A 17041-nucleotide genomic window follows, 5' to 3' on the forward strand; every position below is an offset into this window, starting at 1 on the left:
TGAAACTTGTGACATATTCATCCGTGAACAATTGACATTTTGCATTCGAACTGTAAATGACAATTTTAATATTTTTGAGGAATTCATGCGCTTTTACGAGATTCCGAACACTGAGGCCAAAACTTAAAAAAGGGAGGGAGTGAGTCATTCATTAATTTATTTCAGTGATCAGAGCCCCTCCAATAATTTTGACAAGTCGGTGCCCCTGAGAGGATGTGTGAGGGGTAGGGCCACACACATTCTCGATATCAGCTATTTTGGAGGTGAGGTGATCAGCACCACTCTCCGACCGCCTTTACCTCGGAGGGTTGCTCCTAGGTACCCATTAATTTGAGGCTGGGTGAACCGCAGAGCTGCTTTATGCGGGAACAACGCAGGAAAGAATCCAGACCTCAGATCACCCACGCGGAGATCTGGGAATATTACATGTAATTCTTTTAAAAAAATCCAATCATACCTGTATATCACAGACCTACAACGGTAAACACATGAAGTCAAGCCTTCATTTCTTACCTAATACTTGTTACATTTCATTCAGATACGTTTAAGAGAGAGAGAGAGAGAGAGAGAGAGAGCGAGAGAGTTTTCATAAAATATAATAATAATATAAAATTAGTGTCGCATTTTTTAAAGTTTAACTGTGGTCGAGCAAGATATCCTTTTGTGCTTAATAGTATTGAAATGGCGTAATAAGTCTCATTATTTATTTTATAGTTTGATATTTTACTTAGGAATATATTGATTTTAAATTTCCCATTGCTGCGTAATGGGGGGGGGGGGTCGTAAGAGAGCGGCATCTGCCGCCACCGCCCAGGGCGGCAAACTGACTAGCGCCGGCCCTGCCCAAGAGAGCTAAGTTGGCACACTGCCACGGACGGAAGAGCTTGGAAAGAGTCGCGTGGAGACTGTAACGAATGCCCTTAAAAGTCATGCTCCGATCCCAACAATTTTACTCGTAAATATCTTTCAAATTTTTGAATCTTTATACGTTAATTAATATGTACCGTATCCTTGAAAATTAATATTAATTATTATGACATAATCATAGAGAGTATTAGTTCGATTATGTCTATATATCAAATCACAAACCCTGACACCTTCTGTAAACAAAAGCACCTGCATGCAGAAAGCATTGCAAACTCATAGAAGTAAAATAATCCACACGAAAATCCAGCGTTGTTACAGGATTCATTACGTAAGGTAAAACAATGGCAAATTTGTAGTATGGGATACGCTGCCGCAAATGACGTCCCACTTTAAACCCAATGCTCTTTCTTTTTTTACTTATTGCTTCACCTTTATGGTTAACTCTTTGCACCAGTAATCATTTCCCATAAATTTGGCTTCTTTTTTTGAATATATTTTACTTGCATTTTTTAGACAAAATGATATAACATGGTAATGTATATTTCTAAGGATGATATAGATAGGAGTGTATTCGAAATTTGTTTGTACATTTTATGTAAATTGTATCTTATGTAAATAAAATATATAATGGGCATAAACAGCCATATGCATTGCTATAAGTCCAATAAATATATTGATGATGATCAAAACAAGACAAAAAGTTCGTAAATTTATTGCGGTTGGAAACTTTGACAAGCATCCTAATAACGATTTTTGTTCCGCCAAATATAGTGCAATTCGTAAAATAACTTGGTGACATGGCAAGGCAAGATAAGTGTGAACATTTTGTAGTAATATGCATTGTAACTTTCAATGAGCTTAGAGATTTGTGTACATAATGATATTTTATAACATTGGTTATTTTCTAAAAATAATCATGTGAACAGCAAGGAAGTAGTGCAACTTAGTAATATTTCCTGATTTATCCTTAGAAAATAACATGCCGAGTTCTATGCGTGAGGGAAAGTCTCCGTGTTCTCCGAGCTTGTTTTCAAAACACCAGCAAGGACAGCCTTTGAAAAGGGGTGAGAAACAGATTCTACTCAATATTTATGCAACGTTCTGTCAGTAGTATCCTGAGAAACCAGTAAATGAAGTGGTTAAGTTCGTATCCCAGTGCAGTGGTGTGTCAGTGTCTGCAGTTTTAAGGGTTATGAAAGAGAGAATGACCGGGAAAGTAACAATGTATGCGGCTGCATATTCGTCTGATGTTTTGAGAACGGGTTCTCACATTCAGAGGCTCTTATATAAAATGAATAGGTGCGGCGAACTATGAGTGTAACAGCAGATGATTGCGGTCATGGATCAGCTGACGCGGAGTGATACATCGAATCGGTGAGACCGTTTGTTTACAGAAGGTCTGAGGGATGGTGATTTAGACCTTAGGCTTATTGACAGTTCACAACGACAAGATCTAAAAAAATATTTTAGTTTCTTCAGACCAGTGTCGTTTTAGAAAAAAAATGGTAGGTGCTGATTTTCATTGGCATTTCCATTTCAGACACCGGAAAATTCCAATTAATCAGAATATTTCCACTTCAATATATGTGTTAATGAAAATTGCTACGCAAAAACTAAATTGTCCGTGGCGCCCACCCGTCAACCTTCAAATTTGGAGACGGGAAGAACGTTTGATTACTCACCGCCAGTGTAGCGAGAGTATCCTGTTGTCACAGTTGAACTCTGTACTGGGGTCTGTCTGAGCGACGCTCGTTGAGCAAGATTTTCGCTCGTTGAGCAGACAGATCATTTACTTGACGTAGTTTGCTCATTGATCAAAATATCAGTGCCTTTGAATAATCCGTGATGGATGTGGCTGGGTCGAGTGGACAAGATTTCGGTGTTTGAAAAGCTGTTAATTATGGAAATAGAATAGTCAGGGTGCGAAATCATTTAAGACTGGTGGGAGGGGAGAAAGATCTTAATCTACAAACCCCCCCTCCCCACAAACATACATATAAATTATACGATATACATATTTATAATGTTATAAATAGTAAAAATAAATTACTAAATTAAAACTATATAATTATAATTATTATTGATATTATAAAGTAGCAAACTACTTCCTTTACTAACTGGTTAAAGATGTTAATAAATTATGAAATAGTTGAATTGGTTTTATTATGTGCAAGTCTTTTTAAAGTTTTTGATTTATGTTAATGTATATCAATTAGATTTCACAGTTATTATTGTTTTGCATTCTTGTTTTAGTTTTATTGTGCATATTGATGTAGATTTGTTAATGATCTCTTGAGAGAGAAAAAGCATTGAACACTCACAACTACACTAATTTGTATTCGATATTATTATATTATGTCTTCTAATGCGTACGTTTCACTATTAAAATACAACATTTTACATTTTTATTCAGTGACATTCATAAATTCAGTGTCTCTTATTTCCGTAGTTCTCTATGCTTTGCACGCTGTACAAACTCTTGACAGTTTGTGAGAGATGTTATTAGTACAAACAAGATAGCTGAAACTGAGTCAGTGTTGTCTTGACCTTTGTGATAACCAGGGAGTAGATTTATATGTAAATACATATTTATGTATGAAGCTGAAATCAGTTATATTTTGTAGCCTATTTGCGCATCATGGCATGAAGACTCGAAAAATTTAGTTTTTATTTTCCATATTTGTACATATACTAGGTTTTGGATCATGTTTTACATATTTTAGTTATTTTTACATATTATATCCATATTTCAGCACTTTTCTCAACATATACTCCATATTCGCCAATTACTACATGTCCCCATGTGACTGACAGAGTCGGGTGAATTTCTTGCGAATAACTGACAAAGTCCGAAGCGACGATAAATAAACGAAAGATTACGACCTTTTTATAACCCTCCAATTGCGTTAATTACAAGTTATTTGTCATCCGAACAATATTTTTCTTTCAATTTTACACCTCCCAACTTGTTTGCTTTCCCTACTGTAAAACACTTGAAATTACTGTCTACTTACAATTGTTGTCAATAATAGAGAAGGGCTCAAGCAAGGCTCCTGCTTGTTACAAACGTTATTTTGGCAACGTTGGAAGAGAGTCCCAAGTCAAGCAGCTCATTGCTAACCACGCCCTCGCTAATAGTTACAATGCCAAGACTGTATTTTATGTAGCTTGTGTCTCATATTACTAAAAAGGTAAATTTTTACAATGTTAAGTCCATTTTTAACTCCATATTTTGGAGAAAATAACTAAGTACGTACTTACTTATTTAGTACACTTTTACTACATTGACTATTAAGTAAGCTAATATACATACATAGCCACACAAGTTCCACTTGCATTTAATCTCTTCAACACTAACGAAGAAAATCAATGTCGAAATGAAGGAATTTCAGAGGCCGGAGAAATGTAAGGAACCTGAGGTCAAAGACATGTGCACCTGCACGGATCAGGGAATCACTTGACTAACAATGCAATGAGAAAAAAATGCGTATTCTTCCTTTCTCTCTTGTATTTCTTCTGTATAGATGTCCAACTTCCTTTTACAGTCCTGCAATCTATTACTTATATCTTGCTTATCTGGCTTACTTTCTTTATTGTTAGTTATTATTTATTATCTTTTCTCTTCCGTTTTGTCTTCTTCTCTCCTTTATTGTCTCTCTCTCTCTCTCTATGTCTCCCTTTCATGAATATATTTTTCCATCTCTTTAACGAGGCTAATGTTTGACTGTTCTTCTTGCAAAGAGTAGCATTTCAACTATTGACACTAGGGTTCGAAATGGACCGGAGCGGACCGGAAATGGCAACATATCGGTCGGGTTCGTTTATTATTATTATTATTATTTTTAAAGATATTTTATTACATGTTCCTTTTCAGTTTGAACTATATTATAGTCGCATCTGTATAGGCTTTCCCTCTACGTGGAGACGCGTTGTTGCCCCGAGGGGGCTTAGCTGAGCATGACGGCGTCTATTGTGGTTCTCGTATTTAATACTATTTTAATTATAATTATTTAAATTTAAACATTAAATTATTATTATTATTATTATTTTGAGACACTTGGTTCGACCCCCCGAAATATATTTCTAGATACATAACATTTTATTTGTTAATGATTATTATTTGTAATTTCTCGTGGATTCGATGGCATATTTATAACCAGGGTGGGATTGCAAGGGGGGTAAGGAGGAATTTCCAGGCACGTATCTAGAAATATATTTCGGGGGGGTCCGAACCAAGTGTCTCAAAATAATAATAATTTAATGTTTAAATTTAAATAATTATAATTAAAAATAGTATTAATTAAAATATTCAAATCAATTATTATTATATTTTTATTACATGAATAGGTAAAAAGACAGCATGAGGATTGTGATATAGCAGCATGTATTCATTATCTGTAGCTTACGTATAGCTAAGGTGGGCAAAATTTGTAAAAAAACAACTCTGCTCTGGCAAGGAAATTAATGTAATATAGATAAAGAATTGAATATTTATTGTACGAAAAGTAAAGTCCCTGGTAATTTTTTATGCATATAATTATAAGTAGTAATAGATCTTGCATAAAACTTCTTTGGTACTGCCATTCTAAGTCGTAGGTTATGATCCCAATATAATCCTTGCCTTCTAATTAGTTTGGCGGAAATAAATGGTCCCCGATTAAACAAGAAGTATATTCTCATTACTTAATTTTAGTTATTTTATTTTTTCATTATTTAATTTTAGTACTTAGTAAATCTTTCGGGGCGGGTCTGGACTTGCCCCCCTAAATACGTCCTTGGGAATTTCCCATTCTAGTTTTTATGAGCTGGGAGACGGGTTTGAGATCGGGTGTCTTTAGAAGTGGAGAAGTTGTTTCTGTTAAAGCCTTGGAGCATAAATTCTCGTAAAATACACAATCACAGACACACAACAATTTTATTTTGTTCCGAACGACGAGCTGCCACTGGTGCTGGATATGTATTACATGGCCTTAGCTTATAAAGAAGACGAAATAATGTTCAACTGGTTAAGTTTTACATTGCTTTGATAAGGAGATATCAACAAAATTTGTCACACTCATGACATTTTTATCTTCATTTGCACTCTCAATTTTTTCTTATCCGAGGCAGCTAAATTAAATAATAGTAAATAAGAGGGAATATTGATGACATATTGCTTACGTTTATCATAAACGGAAACTTATTATATAAGATTTAACTCAAATAATTCAATAGCGGTTTAGATGATTTTGATTAATCTATTAGTAGAGAACAAGAAATATTTCTGTTGTGTGTATCAGATTATTTGTTTTTCGCAAGGAAAAATAGTAATAGTACGTTTTTAAAGATGCTAAGACATAACTTAAATATTCTTATATATGGTAAAAAAATAAATTTAAAATCAGAAATGGGAATCTAGATATTATATTTAATGATTTCTCTTTGTTTCTCATTTCAAAATTTGTAGGATGTAAATATCACAAACCATGGCATAAGAAAAAATCTGGAAGGACGCACACAAAATGTCGGTGGTTGGTAGTGTGGAGGAGGGGGGAGACTTTTGTGCCTAGGGTGCCAAAATATCTAGCTACGGGGTAACGGGGCTGCTGTAAATTGAAAATGAACATCCCAATTGTCAGGAGGATACAGACCCCTGTCACACATGCACACACACACCCGAGGACAAGGAAGAGCGTTACAGTACTCACCTATGGGTTGTCTCTATTGCTTGTAGAAATCTTATCAGATTGGGATGCTTCAGCCCTTTTACCACTTCGATTTCGCGAGGTAGGAATTTTTGCAAATAATCTGAAGGTGCGTGGAATTTCGAAACAATTTTCACTGCTACTTGACAAACATGCCTTTGCGAATAAGCAACCTGAAAGTAAAAATAGCAACAAATTACTATTAAAAAGTTTGCTTGAAGCGTGAACTCAACTTATACAAAATTGTAATAATAAACACAGAAATGCATTTGTAATAAAGTTACAACAGTTTTCAAATTGGCATGCTAATTTGCAAATTACAGAAAGCACGAGATTCGAGTGGTTGAGTGTAATCCCAGTCCAGATATTAATGGAAGAGTTCAATTAAACAAACTAGATGCGATTAAACATTTGCAACATACACTCGCCACAAAATGACTTCGGACCTCATAACAAAAGCACAAAAAACTACATCTTTATCACAGGTCGGAGGCTCAGTCCCGAATCATTGAATTGTTGATAAAAGCAAGAGACTTGGTAGAATTAATTGTTCTATCATTAAAGATATTTTCAGTCGAGTAGCCAATCGATATCTGCGCTCAGACGGCCGCCATCTTGAAAATAATCCGCCATATTTGATATTTTTTGATTTGATATATCTCGGGAATGGTGTCTCCTATGAACATCCGGTTTTCTCAGAAATGTTCCAAATAGTGTAAACTTTCATATTAAATCAATAAATCTATTTTTAAAAAATAGAAATAGAAGTTTTTCAGAAAGTCTTAATTAATAATTCTCGAACCAAACAATGGCATTTTCTATTTTGTAAGATTACTTAGTGTTTGTTAGAAGTCTAGACGAACTGAACCCCTATTTTTTCTAGATTTATAAATTTACCTTAAATAACTTTTTAAGAGAAATACAGTTTACAAACAAGTCAACATAATTTTTGAAAAAAGAATCATTGTTAAGACTTTCAACACGCAGTTTTTCTCATAAAATGTTTTGTAGTTTTACTGAAAAACTTCTTTTCCTTATTTTTCAAAAATAGATCTATTGATTTATTATGAAAGTTTACACTATTTGGAACATTTCTAAGAAAACCGGACGTTGACAGGAGACACCGTTCCCGAGATATATCAAATCAAAAAATATCAAATATAGCGGATTATTTTCAAGATGCGGCCGTCGGAGCGGAGATATGGATTGGCTACTCGACTCGACTAAAAATATATTTAATAATAGAACAATTAATCCTACCAAAGTATCTTGCTTTTATCAACAAGTCAATGATTCGGGACTTAGCCTCCGGCGTGTACTAAAGGTGTAATTTTTTGTGCTTTTGTTATGAGGCCCGAAGTCATTTTGCGGCGGTATATATATATAGGACTATAGATACTTACGGTTTCTTTGAGAGGAGGGAGCTTTTTCTGAAAAGCAAGAATTGCCTCGAAATTCGAGACAGGAATTTAGAAATCGAGAGGGAACCGAGATGAGATCTCTCGAAACTTGTCGAGACGAGTCAGATATCAGACATCTGTAACACTGACATATATACTCGTGACTTGCTGTCCAAGACTCTTGCCTTGTTCCATACATACATATAGTATGTTAATATGTGTTTTTTCTTCTTAAAAATCCAACTAAATCAAAATTGCTCTACACTGTGAGATATTCGGATATGTCAAGAGAGTGGTTGTATGATTAGTTATAAATATGTTATTGTGTGTCATTTAATGTGATGTTCTTTGTTCGGATTTTTCATATTTTTTGTATTATTATTTCAGACTTGAGACGAGAACAAGACAGGGAATTGTAACACGATACGAGACCGACTTCCTTATTCACGAGACGAGACTGCCAAGTCACGGCTACCTTCCTCCTGGGAAATGAACGTCAGTCTAACATTATTAATAATTTCACACATTTCAGCAATGATAACTTGCGTTAACTATTATAAGTAATTGATAATTACAAATAAGACTGGAACGCGATACTTCAAAACACTTGGTATTTGTACATGAAATCAACAGAAAACGACTGTGCCTATGTAGTGTGTAATACGGTAGCTTGAAAAATTATTAGATAAGCTATGTCATTTATTTTTCCACACTTATTTTGTAGTTAACTGCACTGAGGTATATTAAGAATGCTCTTGAGCATCACCTAACAAAAAATCTTATACCCCCAAATTAAATCACTACTTGCAGAGTTTGGCATTCAACGAATGTATAGGCTTGCTATTCTATTCAAGTTCATTCGAAGGAATCCAGTTCCTATGATCCCCCCCCCCCCTCAATCTCTAATATTATTTACTTGCGAACGGTATAATTTAGGTCAATGCGTGATTTATGTGCGACAAACGAAGCTCTTAAACTCTTAAACGGCGTTAAAATGTACTTAAGTTTATACGGCAAGCTCATTGCTCATTGATCATGAAAAGCATTACAATAATTGCACATAGGTCATGCAACAATTAGTACGAAGTTGTAATGTTACGAGCTGTATCGAGAAAGGCTGATTAATTGGTTATAAAATGTCGGAGTATGCAGTTGCTGTTTGACTTGCATATGAACTCCAAGAAGAAGTTTGCCTCTTCGTAAAACATTTCTCCACTTATACTGAAATCCGTAACGAGCTCTGTTGACATCGCAATCGCAGGCTTTTCTTTAACACTGTAGCAGTATCGTGCCCTAGATTTTTGTTAAAGGGTGATATATATTTTCTACTCAATCCTATTATTTTAACGTATCTGTCCTTACTTTTTTTTAAAGAAATGGCAAACTAAAACATGACTCCTTCCAAACTCCATTTTGACACTTCATGATCATGGAATATAATTATAATTTATACGCTGGTTTACAACCAAATAAAATTAAACGTTTTCTCTCTCTGATTTCCTTTGATTTTTGTTAATTAGCGTCTCTTTTCTGCGACTTTTGGCTAATCGCGACGATGAGGATGAGATGATGAAATCGATGTCTTGTAGTATTCAGGAACATTCTGGATTAGCTAATCTGAGCCTAAAACATAGGTACTTTGCCAAAGTTTTTGAACACACACAAAAACTCACGATATAGCAATTATGGCTGAAAGAAAATCTACTCATATTTGAATGTTACATCCTATGGTATACTTATTGTGGATTTATGCATATTCTATGCCCCTCCCAGAAAATAATTCTGGATCCGCCTATGCGACTAAATACGTGTATCACTCATAAGTATTATACACTATGTATTTCAGATAAATGTCCGATTTTGCTAGATGATGGGATACCGTCCCCCTGTATCCCCCCTCAAGTTGAGCACTGCTGACTGCGACTGGGGCGTTCGCTCGTGTTGCACTTAATTATGCTTTCTACTTCTTTTAATTCGCATTTCGCCTCAAATAAAAGGAGAACAAAACTACAGTGAATGGAAGAAGGGAAGGGGAATGAAAGAAGTCAGACACAGAGAAAGAGAGAGATAGGAAAGAGACAGAGAGATAAATAAAATAAAGAAGTGAAAAAGGGGGAGAGAAATAAAAAAGCAAAAGAGAAGAAGAAAGAAGGGAAGAGAATTATAGAAGCGAAAGAGAGAGAGTAGAGAAGAAAATGTCAGAAACAGGAAGGAAAATATAGTAAAAGAAAAGATCAACAAGTAAGGAAGTAAGCACGACCAAATACACATGTTGTAGATGGTAAACGCGTTTGCACACGCACCGATAACATCGATGGTGGTCGATGGCCTCTTCCACCTCGATATCGTGAGCACAAGAAACCAGAAACACGTGGTTCTACACGATAAATTACCCAGAACGACAATCGAATTGTCGGTATGGTGCCGAAGCTCCCCTCGGCAAATTGGCAGTCGGAACCAAAACCTGCGCCTCAGGTAATGAAAAGAGAAGTTGTGTCAAGGAGAAGTTGTTTTGAAGCAATAGGACCATGGGTGCCCGCAGGAGGGGGACAGAGAAGGCACTTGCCCCCCTCAGATTTTTTGAAAGAGTTAATGTAATTCGAATGGTGAAATTTTAGAGATATTTTATATCAAAAAGTATTGTTTTATGTGACTTACAGGCCGTAAGTTACAGCAACTATTGTTATTATTAGAAATAGGGTTACATTTAACCTTACAGTCTATTTTACACTGATTGTCCAACTATAAAAAACAGCTTTTTGTCCTACATAAATTAATGTTAACTATACAGTTATGCAAATTGTAGGCTATATAGATATACAGAATATGGAAATTAGAAGTGTATGTAATTTTTTAAAAAAAACATAAGTAGTAGTAGTATTAATAGTAATGTAATAATAACAACAAAATGAAAACGATAATAATAACAGTAATAATAATAAAAATAATAACAGATAATAGAAGTTTCTGTGACTCGCCCCCCCCCCCCCAACAAAACCCATCTGCGCTTTCAGGCTTGGTCCATCACTTTGCGCGCAAGCAAGAACCAGATTTTGTGGATGCGTGTGCAAAACTCGCTACTGGCAAAGGTTTTATCCGACGAAACAAGGGCACGTGTGCAAGCTAAGACGGGAAAAGGGGAAGAGATGCGAATAAATGGGAGGGCCTCCCTGATGACGTAGCAGTAACGTCGTCGCGTTGTAATCAAAGGGTCCCGGGTTGGGTACCCGGTGCACGGTGGTTTGGATCTCACTTTAATCTGCCGGTCCCTGTGGCCTAGTGTTAGCACATCGCGCTGATACGCCAAAGGTCCCGGGTTCGAATCCCGCTCGGGCTTGGTTGTTTGTGAATGTCCATTCATCAATTTCATCACTCATCCCCATCTTCGCAAATTAGCCAAGAGGCACAAAACGCGAAGTAAAATAAACTAAATCAATCAATCAATCAATCACATTAATCTGTAGCTTCGGTCCCGATTAGCCTACTGTGCATAAAGTGGACTTAAAACCAACTAATAAATTAATAAAAGGGAGAAGGGAAAATCAGAATGCAATGTTTCCTCCCCGCCCCTCTCTGCGGGTGCCTCGTTAACTTTTAGTTACTGAGGGTATGCTTTAAAACACCAAAAACTTCCACACACAAATATATTTTTTCAGACTAGGAGGTGGTACGCGTTCCCTTCTATCCCCCACAAAGAACGCCTGTGTTGTGCTTTAAGGTCTTGACAAGCGTAGACTATTGTTCGCAAGCTCGTTGTTCTCGCACTGAACAAATGTGGTGACACATGTAAGCCACGCCTGAGCTGCACACAGCATAGCAAACGGCAACACTTGTGCGATTCACACACGTTTAGCCAGATTAGATAAATTAATCACAAAATGTGTGAAGTGAGAATGCAGAAATCGACTCTACAACGTTTCTCTGGCCTTAAAGTAAAGCCTGGACCACACGTAAAGCTTTGTCGACAGTCTTGCATGATCATGCCAGAGAGATCAATCAAAACATTACGTGTGGACCAGGCCCCCCCCCCCCGAGGCCTGACGCACTGCCCCCCAAAAGTAGAACATTCCCCTTATCGCCCCCCCCCCTTATGCCGAATTATTTACTCAAATTATTTTGGTCAAACAGAATTTGCGGAACAATATAATACAGATATATTTAAACAATATATGTTTACTTTAGGTAACATGAAACGCTCGTAATGAACCTTATTCTTAACAGTCGGTGGCGAAGCGTGACATTTTGGGGCGGGGGATTCCTACATTGATAATGATGATATCAGTGTTCGTACATGACGTGTGAAGTAGAGATGGCCAAATCCATTTCTTTTACGGAGTACCTATATGATCGTAAAATAAGAAAGACAAAACTTTCATAATAAATTCTACCCAAAAAAAATGGAAAAATTGTTAAACTTCTCTCTCCGAAATTCGGGTAGTAAAATTTCCAAATCGAGATTTTAAATTTTCCGGAATCCTGATATTTTTTGCCATCCGTGGTGTGGAAGTAAGATATGTCAGGGAAAAGGTTCTGTCTGAGTTAGTATGTCTGTCACCTCGTGAGCAAAAATCTAGATCCAGTCTTGTAATTTGTAAGCAGAGTAAACACAAAACAAAATGAAGTACTTAGTGTTTTGTAAAGTAAGAACATATTTTTTCCCCCGAAATCGATATTTGAACCGCAGGATCCAAACGATTAAGAGAAATACTATGAAGGAAATACAATACATCCAGATTTTTTTTTCCAGTTGTTTCTAGCACTGAGAAAATTTATGCTTTTGCTTACTTATATTTTTTTTTCTATGCACCATTACTGTCATATATTCTGTGTAATTTGCGTTGCGATGCTCTTCAATATGTGTTTATCTGTTAAAAAACAAGAGCGTTGCATGCTTTACATGTTCTGAGAAGTTGCATCTTGATGACGTCAAGGTCTCTTATGACCAAACCTTCAAGAGCCGGGAAAAGCGGTGGAAGGACCGTGGATTCGCAGACCTACTGCGATGACTTGGCCAGCCTGACACCATTGCACTAAACAGGAAAACGTAGCGGGATGGTTGGGCACGGGGGGTAGAACTGGGCTCTCCTTTCGATGCGCTAAACTTAGCGAATTTCTTGCGTATTTCTAGCTACTTCATGATCTCACTTGACTAATTTCGCTCAAATATGCTAATATTCGGACTTATTTTCTAAAATATTTAGAAAGCAATATTTTTATTAATTTGCTTTGTCATCGCCGCATCACCCGATGACCGGGAGTTGCCGCGTTTACCTACGCCAATTAGTCCTACCGCTACTCCCCTGTTTGGGCAAGAACTGCAACATTAAAATCTCTCCTCCCTGAACCAGCCAGCAGGGAAACAGGATTTTGTCAAAATGACCGTTCTGCGCTGTGAATGGAGGCCGATTCATATGGCGGCACTACTAAGGCTGTGTCAACAAGGAGGTTATAAACCCCACCTATTCTTTCTTGAGCACGCCACTGAGTACCAGTGTCATAAAGTACAGGAAAAAAAGTATTTTCAAAGCGAGGTAATGCCCATCTTCCGAAATAAATTGAGAAAGAAATGCTTTGAAAAGCATGCTAGTAAATAATTGGGTAGAAAAAATGGCAAAAAAATAGAAGTTCATATTGAAATGGATGCATTCTACTTTTTTGACAGCAGATGCATTTTCTCTTCCCCCCTCTCCGCCCATATCTTTCGCTCGCACCAGTGTCGGCCATTGGGTTCCAAAACTAAGGGGGGGGGGGGGGGCAAGAACAGTTTACTCTCCTTTAACAGCACGGGGGCAAAAGGTTTAGGGGGACAACCAACTGCCTCCCGTGCCACCTATTCGCCCCCACTGGCTCGCACTGACCCTTGTCTTTTTTATTTTGTATTTGCCTTTCTCTTGCGCATAGTCTGCTTCCCCCTCTCTATCTTTCTCGTTGTATATACAGTAAAAACTGCATATCCCGGAACATCTATAAGAAGGAAACCTGTAAATTCGAAAGAAAAAAAACCCTCCTTAACGCGGAAACGGAACACCATTTAAAGACCAACGAGATGTTTTTATTCTCAGTAAGACGGAAATTTCTTCCTTTATTTTTTTTCGCTCGCAAGAAAACAATGCAATACTGTAAGTGGAACACGCCTCTGTTGCCACTCACTTATCGGTAACATTGTCGATACGAAAGAATGCGCTACATTACTCATAGCTGTTACGATTCCGTTTCTTTCTTTCATCTCTTACCCTCTTCTCCACCTTTCTTTGTCTATTTCTCCTCTGTTCTTTCGTAATCTTTCTATTTTTCTTGTTATCTCTCTTTGTTTCTTTCCTTTTTCTTCACTTTTATATCAATCTTTCTTCACCTCTCTTATTCCAACTTTCAATCTTTCTCTTTCCTTCTAAGTACATCGCGCTACGACGCCAGGGGTCCCGGGTTCGAATCCTGGCATGGGCATGGATGTTTGTGAGTGTTTATTTTACTTCTCTATTTGTGCCATTTTTGGTTAATTTGCGAAGATGAGCATGAGTGATGATATGATGAAATTGATGAATGTATCGCATTTTTATTCATGTACGTACATGCATTAGTACTCTACATTATAAGTAATACGAAATGTAAATCTGTCTTTCCATTATTTCCTGCAGCGCTCTATTCTGTATTTAAAGTCAACACTGTATAAGAAGGGAAAACTGTTAAGACGGAAAATTTTGCTCGGAACCATCATGTTCCGGGATAGACAGGTTTTACTGTATTTATAAATTTTCCTTGTTTTATCTAGTTTACTACCTATGTAGGGTAATCGTGGCAATGATTAGATGAAATTTATCAAGTTGATACATACAAAGTAACGCCTAAGCCTAGGACAGGACTCGAACCCGGAACTCCTCTAGCAGTCCCTGTGGCCGGGCGGGTAAACTTTCGACCTCGCCACCGAATTTCCCGGGTTCGAATCGCAGCCTGGACTTGGGTGTTTTTTTTGCGAATATCCCTTGATCAATTCCATCTAAAATCACTCATCCTCGTCGTCGCGATTAGCCAAATGTGTGAAGAAAGTGACGCTAAGTAACGAAAATACAAAATAAGAATTTATATACCCTATGCATTGCTATAGACGCTTTCTTTTTCGCACCGAAAGAGGATGAGTGTTAAACATGGATACTGATTGATTGTTTTAAGTCCACTTTATGCACAGAAAGGCTAATCGGGACTGGACCTACAGTTTAAAGTGGGATCCGAACCACTATGTGCCTCCTCTGGGTATCGAACCCGGGACCCTTTGATTACAAGGCGACGACGCTACCACTGCGCCATCGAGTAGGCCTTCACATGGATACTGAAAACGACACGAAAATAAAACGTGCGTTATTAACACGAGACTGACGGAAAACTGTAAATAGACATTTTGAAAATTAGGAACAAGAAAAAAATAAACCAGGATAATTAACAAGAAACAAGACGAAAATAGTATATATTTCTTTCGTAGTTTTCGGTGGTCTGTGGGCGAATATTGGCCTAGCTAAAACATTTCATTGGTTATTTTGCAGCATGAGTATCAGCTTTTGCAATGGTTACTGGTTAGCCTTCCTGTAAATACTCGTTTCACGAGTTCAGTGCCTCGAAAGCGTCATTCAGAGTCTGCTAATGAGTTGCCTGCTACAACCGGCTGCACCGAAGAAGAACACAATGCCTTTTGTTTTCAAGTTAATGAGGCGAGGAAACAGAAGAGGCCAATTTCCTTCGCAATCAAGAGGCACATGTAAAATCATTAAATATGTTTCAAAAGTAACCTCTTTGTTTTTATACATGTTTACCTTACAGGTGTTAACCATCATAATCAGCCTCATCGTCATCATATATTGTATAAACAGGGCAGTATTTACCGGAGGTTTGGGGAATCCACCGCTGGTTGAAGATATTTATCCCCGAAGGGAACGTTATTTGAGGCACAACTACAAAGTACCGTTTAGAAATTTATATATTGGCAGTTTAATTACTTTTTCCACCATTGTTGCATCACATCACATATTTTTTTAGCGTCGCTTTTCTGCCACTTTTGGCTAATCGCGACAATGAGGATGAATGATATGATGAAGGGACACTCACAAAGAACACTCGTGCACAGGCATGGACGTCCGGAAGGGGGGGGCAATGTGGGGGCACGGCCCCCCTGTAAAATGAATGTCGACCTAAATATTATATATTTCACACATAATTTCATTTCAGTCACAGTAATTTATGTTAATTATTATAAATTCATTGAAGAAACATGATAATTTCAGACTAAAATAGTGTTTTTTGAGGGGACATCACTATTAAGGGAAAAAATATTCCTGCTTTGCCCCTTCCCTGGAAAAAATCCTGCGGACGTCCAAGTGCACAGGTCGGGATTCGAATCCGGGAACCTTGTCGTCGTACTCTCACAGATCTTCTACACAGATCCAGAACTGTTGGACAGTCACCTGTCGTTTTCATTGGGTAGTCTAAAAATATGTATTTTAACTGTTGTCGCTCAGCTGTAATGAAGGGTTGATCTGCATTATCAGTTAACATATATTCCTATTCAACAACTCGATTCCCAGAATTTATACGTTCGGTCACCAAGGCAGGACAATATTTTAATCTTATGGACTTGTTAACATTCTACAATTACCTTGACAAGTGCGTATGATCCTTCTCCTATTGTGGCACCAATGTTGTAACCGTGCGTTTCCAGGACGGTAGGTTTTCCTCCTTTGGCTGACTTATTTTTGATTAGTGATGTTACACTCAGTTTCTTTTCGATTAGGTTTCCTCCAGGTGTCTTTGGAACTCTAGCATTTTCTGTAGTTGCTTCATTATCATGATTGGATTGATTTGTTGTTGGGGGGTATTCGATAACCATTTGTCCTGAAACAGTATTTGTGTTTTCGTTTGAATGTTCAGGAGATGGTGTTTCATCATTCGCTTCTTCATTACACTCTGCGTCACTAACATCCTTCTTTTGAGTCATTTCGCTTCCGTTGTTTTCTCATTTTTAAATTTTTGAAATAATAAGGGAATCATTTAATGTCATAACTGCATTCTTTGTTAAATGGTCCAAGTAAAGTTGCGGGATAATGC

At 37.2% G+C, this 17041-nt stretch overlaps 1 protein-coding gene across 2 annotated transcripts in view; it reads right to left on the minus strand.

The window, feature by feature from the left end:
- Nucleotides 1-17021, minus strand: part of LOC146001175 (testis-specific serine/threonine-protein kinase 3-like) — a 30819-nt gene extending 13798 nt beyond the window's left edge. For both annotated transcript variants that reach the window (XM_083138467.1, XM_083138465.1), the window contains exons 1-2: nt 16593-17021; nt 6555-6724 (exon numbers count right to left, since the gene is read on the minus strand). In XM_083138467.1, coding sequence (XP_082994593.1) covers nt 6555-6724; nt 16593-16931 — 509 coding nt within the window. In that variant the 5' untranslated portion in view covers nt 16932-17021. The remainder of the gene's footprint in view (nt 1-6554; nt 6725-16592) is intronic.
- Between the last annotated feature and the right edge of the window lie 20 nt (nt 17022-17041).

Source organism: Lepisma saccharinum, chromosome 17 (assembly GCF_977018435.1).
Source record: "Lepisma saccharinum chromosome 17, izLepSacc3.1, whole genome shotgun sequence".
NCBI classification, from domain to species: Eukaryota; Metazoa; Arthropoda; class Insecta; order Zygentoma; family Lepismatidae; genus Lepisma; species Lepisma saccharinum.